General features: G+C 39.2%; 1 protein-coding gene and 1 long non-coding RNA gene across 2 annotated transcripts in view; both read right to left on the bottom strand.

The window, feature by feature from the left end:
• LOC135462641 (alpha-mannosidase 2x-like) overlaps positions 1-14,524 on the bottom strand; it is a 240,693-nt gene that overhangs the window by 224,966 nt on the left and 1,203 nt on the right. Inside the window, exon 3 of the mRNA XM_064739865.1 lies at positions 12,897-12,964. Within this exon, the coding sequence (XP_064595935.1) occupies positions 12,897-12,964 (68 nt within the window). The remainder of the gene's footprint in view (positions 1-12,896; positions 12,965-14,524) is intronic.
• Positions 2,469-6,944, bottom strand: LOC135463185 (uncharacterized). Its single transcript, XR_010443535.1, has 3 exons — positions 6,864-6,944; positions 3,870-3,992; positions 2,469-2,576 (listed from the first exon to the last, which is right to left on the bottom strand). It is a non-coding gene; the product is annotated as an uncharacterized LOC135463185 (long non-coding RNA).

Raw genomic sequence — 14,524 nt, forward strand, 5'->3', positions numbered from 1 at the left:
GTAACTTCATACATGTACCCATAGAGAAGCAGCTAGGAATCTTTTATGCCTGGTGTTTGGTGTTCTTGACCTAAATTTTTTATTTCAAAACAAAACTTTTTTCTGTTCATCATATCAAAAATTCAAGTTAAACAAAATAACATAAGGCCATCAGCTGATGTGTCATATCCCTGATTGTATGTGGAAGATTTTGCCCTCAGCGCCAACCCTCAACCTCTTTAAAGACTTAAATCTAAACCTGATCTGTAGTTTACAGTATATGCAGTAATTGCAAGCTATAAGACTTAGACGTTTTTTCAAAGAGCAAAATAAATACATGAATATTTAATACCTTGCTTCAAGCTAGCAACACTCGGAGCTTGTGCTGTTACCATGGTAACACGTTTTCTCATCTTCCAGGTATACCATTGTAGGCATGGGGTAGTAGTTTGCTCGTAAAGGCAGCTTGTTAAGCGTGCGGCGTCGGTGCATCTGAAGTAAAAAGAAAATAATCATGGATGTATTAAATTAAAATTCCATTCTTGACTAAGTTGTTTATTTTTCCATGATTCGGACAGTTCTACTGTTCTTAGATATCATGCTGATAACATACAAGTTTCAGCACCAAAAACAGTATGGTAGGACATTTACTTGGCTCTAAAAAATCCACATTTTCATGGGAAATTTAGGTCTTTTACAATAATTCCAGTCAAAAATACAGATGTGACATCACCAGTACCCCCACCCGGTTACAACAGGCCATCATACAATCTTGAGTTTTGACAAATTATTTTCCTTTACAGAGTTTATCGGTTTCAATTTGAGTGAGTGAGTGCTTGGGGTTTAACGTCATGCTCAACAATTTTTCAGTCATATGACGACGAAGGAATCCTTAGGGTGTATGTAATGTGCCTCCTTGTTGCAGGACGGATTTCCACCACACTTTTATCTAGCGCTGTTTCACTGAGACAACTTACCGAAGGCAAGTAAGTTGCCCCGCCCGAGCCATAATACTAATACAAGTCAACCAGTCATTGCACTATCCCCTTCAGGCTGAACGTCAAGAGTGGAAGTTACAACTTCCTCTTTTAAGGCCTTAAGTGTGACTCGACCCAGGATTGATCCTGGATCTACTGCTCCCGAAGCGGATGCTCTACCAACGGTCGCTATTTCAATTTGACATCTGCTAGCTTTCTGCTAGTGTTTTCTTTGCCATTAAATGACTCCCTTGATGAAAGTTATGTCCCTTACCTGGAATCCATTCAAATCAGTAAACAATCCTCTTTCCCGATTGGAGACATCTGTGTCAACCCTCATGACCAGCTCTTTGTTCTGCTATGACTTGATGTCAACAATGTTGTGAATTTCCACACTAGAACCATCTGTACCTGTCAACAGAGGCCAGGTGAATAATAAGCTAGACAGCTTATAGGTCCCATATGTACAGGTAAAAAGGCTGGAGAATGATGTCCCTCATTACAACACTGTTTGAGGTGGGGGGTGGGGTGGGGTGGGGGGTGGGGTGCATCATCACTTCTATCATCTCATAAGTGGCAGACGTGGGTTGATGCTGGATGTTAATTTTAAGTCATATCAGGCTAATATCATGCTTTTCATTGATTAATTACGTGATATATAAACCCTGGAAACCCCTGAATGTTAAAATGGGACAAAATTTGAAGGTTTTCTACCATGAAACTTTTGCAAGTGTCAGCACAGAAAAAGCTTTGAGAAAATCTGGGGGACACATTTGTAACCGTGTTCTAATGGAGCGTGTCTCATAGGGGAAGCGTGTGGTAATCAGGGGGAGGTGTACAGGTAAAAATTTATATCAGGATTGATCCATACAAGAAGTTGTATTACAACCTGTAGTCACACAGCTGATCAGGGGGCTGGATACAGATATTTCTGGGGTCAGTATATTTGTACAGTTAGCATGGCTATGGTGGGTATAACACAGCACGGGTTTGAAAGAAATGTATATCCAAGACCTTAATACTATAACTTGACAAATATGAAACAACTGCCCCTGAAACTTGTCTGAGTTAATGTGACTTCATATCAAATGTTTCTATTATCCTTCTTTTCAGCCAATTTAAATTTAAAGGGCAACCATAACATCATTTTGTTGCTTTTCTATGTATGAACGTCTGTAGTTTCTCTTTTCAAACTACACAATGCTTTTATCTTGTTTTATATATATTGGTGTATTTTTTTCCCTTGGACTCTGAAGTACATGTTTCCTGTTTACTGTTTTCTCTGTGGCCTTGGTGAAGAACAGTTTCATTGTAAATTGACCGGACTACCTTTGATAAATAAAGATATTATTGTATTTTAATACTCCCCTGGTACATCTTATAATAGGCTCTATCCTGGGTGAAACATCAGTATTTCCCCAGAAATATTCAGGTGTAAGTGTAGCCAATATGAACACAAAACCAAATACTTTGTGGATTTCCATAACTGGCAGTTATTTATGAAAGACCCTTTACCTGGTGAGTTCTGTAGCCTGACCACATGTTCAACATTAGAGAGCATGACCTTGACCTCTGACATCACCTTAAAACACGGATAAAGGGCTTGGATATTGCAACAGGCTGAAGAAGAAAAAGAAAATATGTTCAATCTACCATGTACATTTGACTTGTACTTGGTCAAAAAATGTCTACAATGTCAAACTCACAAGGATATTTTGAGCTGAAGTCCAAAACTTTAATCTTCAGTACAAAACAAAATCTTTGAAGGTGCACACTGTATCTTACCCCTAAAACTGTAACATCAATTGTTGTCAAAATTTTATTGATTTTATCCACATTTTTAAGAGTTTTGGATTTGGATTACAATTTTACCTGGAAATCACATTGTTAAATGGACCTCAGAAACTAACTGTTTTGATGCCACTTCACTGGTCAGTGACTACAGTTATGAAATGAGACTGTTTAAGTAAAAGAGACCCTTGCTTACTGTAATTCTTCAACCCTTTCATATGTTTGGAAGGAGTTTATTCAAACATATTCTGAAGGAATTATTCTGAGTAGATTTATAAAATTATACTTTTTGTGAAAACCTGAAAAGGGCAAATTCAACCAATATAGTTTTGCCTCCAAAATTATAGATGTGCAAAAATTGCTCAGAAAGTTTCTCTTTCATTAGAGAAAAGGTTGAGGAATTAGGGTATGTATTCCCTGGTAGTCTGGATGTATTTGTTTACATATACATGCACCTTTGTATCTTGACAGATGATGCTGAGATGTTAAGGCAATCTCAAAGCACTGCACAAGGGCAGAATGATTGTGTTTGATGTGCATTTAAGGTGTCAGTATAGAGACATGGTTTTCAGGATGACTCAATACAGAGGAGTTGAGCAGGGGAGGTAATTCAAGAACTGCACAACTCTGGGGAACAACCCCCACATTACAGTAATTCACTAGAATATGTGTGTCATTTATTTACCTATTTATTTGACTGATGCTTTATTGCTTTATGCCATACTCAAGAATACTGTAAAATCTTTTCCAACACTAAAGCACTTTTTTAAAGAGAAATTTACGCCTACAGCTAATGTGAAAATGATGCTCAGAATGATTTGTTTGTGTCACTTATGATGCCAATTTCATAAAACTGTGCAAATTATTTCTGTACCCTCCATATTGTTCCAAAATACTGGTGACAGAGGTGGTTGAAAAAGTTGGAGAATTAAGATTATTTCACTTATCCGACAGTGGCCAGCGTTATGGAGGAATGAAACCGGGCAGAGACTGGGGGAAACCCATGGCCATTCGCAGGTTGCTATAATTATAGTTATTCAATTCATGTTGTAGTTATTTGGTTAGTGTCGTTGTTATTTGGTTAGTGCCATAGTTATTTGGTAAGGGCTGTATTTACTTTACCTGTGCCTCCCCATCTGGTAAGAAGAGGTAGGCCCCGCTCTTTTCCTTCGCCATCTTTACCCCATACATGACAAAACTCAGCTGGATCTGTTGTTTTACACTGTCCTCCTTTGATGTCACGGACTGTTCAGGGAAGGAATCAAAACACTGGATTAGTTCAAATGGTGCCATTTGGCTAGGTGATAACATATGATATCAGACTGTCTTCAGTGAACCTGGTAAAGAAGCTCTGCTAGTTAGCCAACAACCCATAGCATCAGGGGAACCATCAGTCACATTCTCATCTTAAAATTATTCAGAAATTACCCACAAACTTCAGATTAAACATTTGCTGTGAAGGAGTGTGCTTAACACACAAAGTGACCAAAATAAGCCATCCAAAGGCTTATCATACTTACTAAATGCAATGTGAAAGCTAAAAAATATTCACTGTTTTTGTCCTGAACATGGTAAGCTGATGACAAGATCAGCAAACTTAATGGTTTTAATAATCTCCTAATAATCACAAATGTGTTTATAAATTCTGAATCCACCAAAGTTATGATCAACGCCAGATTTAAGGGCATGTACACTCAACGATGCTGATTTCTCTCTTCCCGAAATATATGAATATATAATTTTGACAGTCTTGCAGTTGTAACCAGTCTTGTCCAATGAAAATTGCCTCTTCTTTATCTGTGTTAGCAGCCCCTTTAATTATCTGTGTAAGGGACATCATGGGAAGGTACATATACGTACTGTTAGCAGCCCTGTTTATTATCTGTGTAAGGGACATCATGGGAAGGTACATATACATACTGTTAGCAGCCCCGTTTATTATCGGAGTAATGGACAGCAAGGGAAGGTAAATACACATGCTGTTAGCAGCCCCGTTTATTATCTGTGTAAGGGACATCATGGAAAGGTACATATACATACTGTTAGCAGCCCTGTTTATTGTCTGTGTAAGGGTCATCATGGGAAGGTACATATACATACTGTTAGCAGCCCTGTTTATTATCTGTGTAAGGGGCATCATGGGAAGGTACATATACGTACTGTTAGCAGCCCTGTTTGTTGTCTGTGTAAGGGACATCATGGGAAGGTACATACACATACTGATAGCAGCCCCATTTATTATCTGTGTAAGGGACATCATGGGAAGGTACATATACGTACTGTTAGCAGCTCTGTTTATTATCTGTGTAAGGGACATCATGGGAAGGTACATATGCATACTGTTAGCAGCCCCGTTTATTATCTGTGTAAGGGACATCATGGGAAGGTACATATACGTAATGTTAGCAGCCCCGTTTATTATCTGTGTAAGGGACATGATGGGAAGGTACATATACGTACTGTTAGCAGCCCCGTTTATTATGTGTGTAACGGACATCATGGGAAGGTACATATACGTACTGTTAGCAGCCCTGTTTATTATCTGTGTAAGGGGCATCATGGGAAGGTACATATATGTACTGTTAGCAGGCCCGTTTATTATCTGCGTAAGGGACATCATAGGAATGCACATATGCATACTCTTAGCAGCCCCGTTTATTATCTGTGTAAGGGACATCATGGGAAGGTACATATATGTACTGTTAGCAGGCCCGTTTATTATCTGCGTAAGGGACATCATGGGAATGTACATATACATACTGTTAGCAGCCCCGTTTATTATCTGTGTAAGGGACATCATGGGAAAGTACATATACGTACTGTTAGCAGCCCCTTTTATTATCTGTGTAAGGGACATCATGGGAAGGTACATATATGTACTGTTAGCAGGCCCGTGTATTATCTGTGTAAGGGGCATCATGGGAAGGTACATATACGTAATGTTAGCAGCCCCGTTTATTATCTGTGTAAGGGACATCATGGGAAGGTACATATACATACTGTTAGCAGCCCCGTTTATTATCTAAGGGACATCATGGGAAGGTACATATATGTACTGTTAGCCGCCCCGTTTATTATCTGTGTAAGGGGCATCATGGGAAGGTACATATACGTACTGTTAGCAGCCCTGTTTTTTATCTGTGTAAGGGACATCATGGGAAGGTACATATATGTACTGTTAGCAGCCCCGTTTATTATCTGTGTAAGGGACATCATGGGAAGGTACATATACGTACTGTTAGCAGCCCCGTTTATTATCTGTGTAAGGGGCATCATGGGAAGGTACATATACATACTGTTAGCAGGCCCGTTTATTATCTGCGTAAGGGACATCATGGGAATGTACATATACATACTGTTAGCAGCCCTGTTTATTATCTGTGTAAGGGACATCATGGGAAGGTACATATATGTACTGTTAGCAGCCCTGTTTATTATCTGTGTAAGGGACATCATGGGAAGGTACATATAGGTACTGTTAGCAGCCCCGTTTATTATCTGCGTAACGGACATCATGGGAAGGTACATATACGTACTGTCAGCAGCCCCGTTTATTATCTGTGTAACGGACATCATGGGAAGGTACATATATGTACTGTTACCAGCCCCGTTTATTATCTGTGTAAGGGACATCATGGGAAGGTACATATATGTACTGTTAGCAGCCCCGTTTATTATCTGTGTACCGAACATCATGGGAAGGTACATATATGTACTGTCAGCAGCCCTGTTTATTATCTGCGTAAGGGACATCATGGGAAGGTACATATACATACTGTTAGCAGCCCTGTTTATTATCTGCGTAACGGACATCATGGGAAGGTACATATACATACTGTCAGCAGCCCTGTTTATTATCTGTGTAACGGACATCATGGGAAGGTACATATATGTACTGTTAGCAGCCCCGTTTATTACCTGTGTAAGGGACATCATGGGAAGGTACATATATGTACTGTTAGCAGCCGGACATCATGGGAAGGTACATATACGTACTGTCAGCAGCCCTGTTTATTATCTGTGTAACTGACATCATGGGAAGGTACATATGCGTACTGTTAGCAGCCCTGTTTATTATCGGAGTAACGGAGATCATGGGAAGGTACATATACGTACTGTTAGCAGCCCTGTTTCACCACTAAAATCTGCACTCAGCTGAGAGTTCTCCACGGAAAACGGTTCAGGATTCTTCGTGTCAACAAGTCAGATGTATAATATACATGTGCATCAGAGAACTCAATTGTTCACACAATCACATGTACCTAGCATTAATGAGTGCACTTTGTTGAATACATTCAAACCATGCTCGGCAGGAAAACAATATTAAATATTAACATCAGTGCTGGCAGGTTATTTTACACTGTGGTCTAGCATACCTGTACATCATCTCTACATGTGTTATCAGCCAGACATACCTGTACTTCATCTCTACATGTGTTATCAGTCAGACAAACCTGTACTTCATCTCTACATGTGTCATTAGCCAGACATACCTGTACTTTATCTCTACAGGTGTTATCAGCCAGACATACCTGTACATCATCTCTACATGTGTTATCAGCCAGACATACCTGTACTTTATCTCTACAGGTGTTATCAGCCAGACATACCTGTACTTCATCTCTACATGTGTTATCAGCCAGACATACCTGTGCTTCATCTCTACATGTGTTATCAGCCAGACATACCTGTACTTCATCTTTACATGTGTTATCAGCCAGACATACCTGTACTTCATCTCTACAGGTGTTATCAGCCAGACATACCTGTATTTCATCTCTACATGTGTTATCAGCCAGACATACCTGTACTTCATCTCTACAGGTGTTATCAGCCAGACATACCTGTACTTCATCTCTACATGTGTCATTAGCCAGTCATACCTGTACTTCATCTCTACATGTGTCATCAGCCAGTCATACCTGTACTTCATCTCTACATGTGTCATCAGCCAGACATACCTGTACTTCATCTCTAAAGGTGTTATCAGCCAGAAATACCTGTAGTTTATCTCTACATGTGTTATCAGCCAGACATAGCTGTACTTCATCTCTACATGTGTTATCAGCCAGACATACCTGTACTTCATCTCTACATGTGTTATCAGCCAGACATAGCTGTACTTCATCTCTAGATGTGTTATCAGCCAGACATACCTGTACTTCATCTTTAGATGTGTTATCAGCCAGACATACCTGTACTTTATCTCTACAGGTGTTATCAGCCAGACATACCTGTACTTCATCTCTACATGTGTTATCAGCCAGAAATACCTGTACATCTCTCCATGTGTTATCAGCCAGACATACCTGTACTTCATCTCTACATGTGTTATCAGCCAGACATACCTGTACTTCATCTCTATGTGTGTTATCAGCCAGACATGCCTGTATTTCATCTCTAGATGTGTTATCAGCTAGGATTAAGGGGTCATCAACTGATCCAAGTTTTGTGAAAAACCACAGTGTTAATGAATATGCCTGACAAACATCCTAATGTCAGACCCAAGATAAGCCACACATACATGTAGCAGGAGCAAGATTCACACACAAGATGTCCTCCTGATGTCAGACCCAAGCTGAGCTGAGTCACACATATATGCTGCAGGGGCAAGATTTACACACAAGATCTCCTTGGACAAAACACTAAACCATTTGCTGGTTGCTGGCAGGTCTTTCCATGCACAGCAAGAGATCATGGACACACTTAGCCAGGAGTAAATGTAACCTGTAATCAGGGGGAGTAACTCCTCCAATATTGTCATGGAAGCAGCTTGACTGAAGTACTCAGTATGGGTGTCTCACCAAGCTATGCCAGTAGAGTGTATTTAAAGTCAATATCCATCAGAATTAAGACACTAGTAAACTGCCCTCCACATGTATATTCCTCAAATTCATGTACATCATGAAAAGACCAATCAATCATTATGACATTTTGGCGTAAAACACCAATCAATCATTATGATATTTTGGCATAAAACACCAAACAATCATTATGACATTTTGGCATAAAACACCAATCAATCATTATGACATTTTGACATAAAACACCAGTCAATTATTATGACATTTGGCGTAAGACACCAATCATTCATTATGACATTTTGACATAAAACACCAATCAATCATTATGACATTTTGGTATAAAACACCAATCAATCATTATGACATTTTGACATAAAACACCAATCAATCATTATGACATTTGGCGTAAGACACCAATCATTCATTATGACATTTTGGCGTAAAACACCAATCAATTATGACATTTGGCGTAAGACATCAATCAATCATTATGACATTTGGCGTAAGACACCAATCAATCATTATGACATTTTATGAGATAAACATCTAAGGGCCAAAGCTGGCTCAGATGGTGAAGCTGGTGATGTCTTACTGCTGAGATGTTCCTGGTGTGCCAAGGTTATAAATGGTGAGGTAGGACAGCTTGTTCTGAGGGTTGGATCCCTCTGGCACCGTCTGGATGATGTACCGGGAGATGCCCACGGCCGGGACTGATACTATGAAAGACACCTGTTAATAAACACAAATACAGATAATGCAATTTGATTGATTTGATATGATTGGCAGCTGGTTCAGTACAGGTGTAGATCTGAAATCTTTGTTATGACGACTGGCAGCTCGTACATTACAGGTGTAGATCTGAAATCTTTGTTATAATGATTGGCAGCTGGTTAAGTACAGGTGTAGATCTGAAATCTTTGTTATGACGATTGGCAGCTTGTGCAGTACAGGTGTAGATCTGAAATCTTTGTTATAATGATTGGCAGCTGGTACAGTACAGGTGTAGATCTGAAATCTTAGTCATAATGACTGGCAGCTCATACAGTACAGGTGTAGATCTGAAATCTTTGTTATAATGATTGGAAGCTCGTACAGTACAGATGTAGATCTGAAATCTTTGTGTTAATGATTGGCAGCTGGTTAAGTACAGGTGTAGATCTGAAATCTTTGTTATGACGATTGGCAGCTTGTGCAGTACAGGTGTAGATCTGAAATCTTTGTTATAATGATTGGCAGCTGGTACAGTACAGGTGTAGATCTGAAATCTTAGTCATAATGACTGGCAGCTCATACAGTACAGGTGTAGATCTGAAATCTTTGTTATAATGATTGGAAGCTCGTACAGTACAGATGTAGATCTGAAATCTTTGTGTTAATGATTGGCAGCTTGTACAGTACAGGTGTAGATCTGAAATCTATGTCATAATGATTGGCAGCTGGTTAAGTACAGGTGTAGATCTGAAATCTTTGTTATAATGATTGGCAGCTCTTACAGTACAGGTGTAGATCTGAAATCTTTGTTATAATGATTGGCAGCTGGTTAAGTACAGGTGTAGATCTGAAATCTTTGTTATAATGATTGGCAGCTCGTACAGTACAGGTGCATAACTGAAATCTTTGTTATAATGATTGGCAGCTTGTACAGTACAGGTGTAGATCTGAAATCTTTGTTATAATGATTGGAAGCTCGTACAGTACAGATGTAGATCTGAAATCTTTGTTATAATGACTGGCAGCTCGTACAGTACAGGTGTAGATCTGAAATCTATGTCATAATGATTGGCAGCTGGTTAAGTACAGGTGTAGATCTGAAATCTTTGTTATAATGATTGGCAGCTCTTACACTACAGGTGTAGATCTGAAATCTTTGTTATAATGATTGGCAGCTGGTTAAGTACAGGTGTAGATCTGAAATCTTTGTTATAATGATTGGCAGCTCGTACAGTACAGGTGCATAACTGAAATCTTTGTTATAATGATTGGCAGCTTGTACAGTACAGGTGTAGATCTGAAATCTATGTTATGACGACTGGCAGCTGGTACAGTACAGGTGTAGATCTGAAATCTTAGTCATAATGATTGGCAGCTTGTACAGTACAGGTGTAGATCTGAAATCATTGTCATAATGATTGGCAGCTTGTACAGTACAGGTGTAGATCTGAAATCTATGTTATGACGACTGGCAGATTGTACAGTACAGGTGTAGATCTGAAATCTATGTTATGACGACTGGCAGATTGTACAGTACAGGTGTAGATCTGAAATCTATGTTATGTTGACTGGCAGATTGTACAGTACAGGTGTAGATCTGAAATCTATGTTATGACGACTGGCAGATTGTACAGTACAGGTGTAGATCTGAAATCTATGTTATGACGACTGGCAGATTGTACAGTACAGGTGTAGATCTGAAATCTTTGTTATAATGATTGGCAGCTGGTTAAGTACAGGTGTAGATCTGAAATCTTTGTTATAATGATTGGCAGCTCGTACAGTACAGGTGCATAACTGAAATCTTTGTTATAATGATTGGCAGCTCGTACAGTACAGGTGTAGATCTTAAATCTATGTTATGACGACTGGCAGCTGGTACAGTACAGGTGTAGATCTAAAATCTTTGTTATAATGATTGGCAGCTGGTACAGTACAGGTGTAGATCTGAAATCTTTGTTATGATGATTGGCAGCTCGTACAGTACAGGTGCATAACTGAAATCTTTGTTACAATGATTGGCAGCTCGTACAGTACAGGTGTAGATCTAAAATCTTTGTTATAATGATTGGCAGCTGGTACAGTACAGGTGTAGATCTGAAATCTTTGTTATAATGATTGGCAGCTGGTACAGTACAGGTGTAGATCTGAAATCTTTGTTATAATGATTGGCAGCTTGTACAGTACAGGTGTAGATCTGAAATCTTTGTTATAATGATTGGCAGCTCGTACAGTACAGGTGTAGATCCGAAATCTTTGTTATAATGATTGGCAGCTCATGTATAGAAGTCTTCAGGAACCAAATCTTTCCACAACCAATGGCATTGTGGCCTGCGTACTTCCGCCAGCATTGTATGTCTTTCTTGTTTCACCACTAATTTCTATCAAGCCTATTTTTCCTAAAACTAACCGTCCCCCCGATAACCATTAACACGTGGATGTGCAGGCAGATTTTTTTCTCTTCACAAAAATAAGGAAACAAATTTATTCCACACCGCATACTTCTCACTACAGCCACATCCTATGTTGTTGTTGTTTTGAACTCCTGTCAGTGTCAATAACTAACAACTAAGTGGAACCTGATTGGGCCATGGATCATGAATATTTATGAAGGCAAGTTCAGGGCTTTGAAGTTGTTAATACAGCTCCATAAAACAAGGTAGATGATGTTGGATATTGCTAGCTTGATTAAATGAAGATGCTTAGGGGAGACCTGTCTGATCTTTGCATGTATTTGCTTCTGTCAGTATTGCAACTTTTTAGGGTGTACTGTAATTCTTCAAACTTTTCGCATGTTTGCAAGGTGTTTACCCAAGCACATTCTGAAGGCATCATTCTGTGTAGATAAAATTATACTTTCTTTGAAGCCCTGAAAGTGGCTGGTCCAATGAATGTAGTGTTGTCTCCAAAATCAGATTAAAAATGAGCATTAATTGGGGAAGAATTAGGGTCACATAAAAATGCCACATGATTAAAAGTTAAGGTGAATCACAAATATGTTTTGGCTACGCATGAGACAGTCAAGTACCACAGGCCGCTTTCATGAAGCTGACTTAGCTACATGTAAGTAAGCCCTTAACTACCATGGTACCGTATGTTGCAGAGATAAGGGCTGCCGAACACTAAGTAAGCTTCATGAAACTGGCCACTGATATGCTACAGTAAAGACAATTCACAATGTCTGATCATTTCAGGTTGTCACATCATCGGTCACTAGGTTGCAATGTCACACTCTGTCACCATCACCTATACAAGGCCATGTTCCTTACAACAGTCACACCAGAGAGTAACTGTTACCGTTTGCATTACTGATATTTTGTGCCGACACATACCCACAGGGGAGATAACTCCTTACACAATCAAGCAACAGCCAAGGTCTTCTACAAGGCTCTGGTTTTAGATGGCACTCGTTGCATGTGGCAGGGCAAGCTTGATATACATGTATCTTATCAAATACAGACGAACTACTTGTTCAAGTTGGCCAGTTTAACAGACACTGAACAAAGACTTTAAACTAGCCCTGGCCAGCAGAGTTGAGGACTGCGAGGTATACGCCATGTTTAGCCAAGCATAACTTTGAGTTCCCAGACAGGGGAGGATAACTCCTCACTAGGTGCATGTAGCATGTACTTACTGTGGCTGGTTACTCAATCGCAGAACTGTCTTCTCTGGCATTGAATCATGGGACATTCTGTATTCATCCTAAAACAATACAATTAAACACAATTTTACACTCTATAATACAATCTGAATGTGTAAATTGTATATTTTCTTTTATCTCATCTAACTGTATCCTTCTGCAACAAATTTAAGGAGAGTGGATTTCTCTCCACACTGTACATTCTGACATTGTCTAAGAAAATGTTCTGACCATGATGTACATAAACAAGCTCTCTAACACACATTCAGGGCCAAGTAGCTGTTTGACTAAAGTGTCTTACGAGTTTATTTATTTTTTTTTTTTGATTGGTGTTTTACGTCACTCTCTGGAATATTTCACTTATACCATGGCGGCCAGCATTATGGTGGGAGGAGACTCTTAGGAGTTTAGTACGCTCATGTACTGAACTTTACGCTGGACTAAGTCGTTCTTTGTTATGTATTAGCTTAACGTTGGACTATGTCCTGCTTAGCTATGTATTAGCTTTACGCTGGGCTAAGTCGTTCTTTGTTATGTATTAGCTTTACATTGGACTATGTCCTGCTTAGCTATGTATTAGTTTTACGCTGGGCTAAGTCGTTCTTTGTTATGTATTAGCTTTACGTTGGACTATGTGCTGCTTAGCTATGTATTAGTTTTACGTTGGACTACGCTGTGCTTAGCTATGTAAGTACTTGAATGAAAATTGTTCAAGGCTTTACAATTAATAAAGGATTAGCCAATCAGCAAACCACCTGGTGTTTAACGTTTAACACACATCATTGAGTGACTGACTGACAGCGCACTACTTACAGTGTAATGACCACAAACAGGCCTATCATTCTCTCCTACACAACAATCCGTACACTGGCATAACTAATTCACAGCAGTTTAGTTTTCAGCTCGTATTCTCATTTGGAATCTACAATAGCATTACATGCATACTTTGGTACAAACAAACTGTGGTATTTAGCTCCTATTTGCATAATGCAAAAGCATAAATACTCCGATAAAAAAACTGAGAAGTCGCATATTTGATGATCCAATATTTCGACAAAATTGAATGTCATCTTCAGGATGAGTAAAGTCACACAAGTAGCTGGGCGATATACACAGTAGAAGGCTCAGAAGGATTAGATTGAGGAATGGTTTAGTGGATGTAGCCAGTGAAAAGAGTGATAAGTATCTATGCGGTAGCATTCCGCTGAGTTTATTGGTGGATCAACGTGTTTTTAGTTCCTATTCGCCGTTTTGCGATGTTGATTTCACCTCGGGTATCACAACACCGGCCCAATAATATTTACTTCATGCATAAATCTACATTTCGACCAGGGTTTGGAAACAGAACAAATGATATCCCACCAGCTAAACATCCAGGAAACTGATAAATCCACCAAGTCAGCAGTATTAGTGCTACAGGGTTCATAGCAGCACCCATTTTATTGACCTTCATTTATTAATGGCTGTACATGGGAAGTTCTGTCAGCAGCCTGCGGATGGTCTTTGCTTTTTCGTAAAAGTGAAATAATCTTGAGAATCTCGCATCAAATAAAAAAATCAATCATTTATTAATGTTCTACTTGCAATAGCTGTGTTTTGCTATATGTTGGACAGACAAAAAG

This window comes from Liolophura sinensis, chromosome 2 (genome assembly GCF_032854445.1).
Source record: "Liolophura sinensis isolate JHLJ2023 chromosome 2, CUHK_Ljap_v2, whole genome shotgun sequence".
Lineage (NCBI taxonomy): Eukaryota > Metazoa > Mollusca > Polyplacophora > Chitonida > Chitonidae > Liolophura > Liolophura sinensis.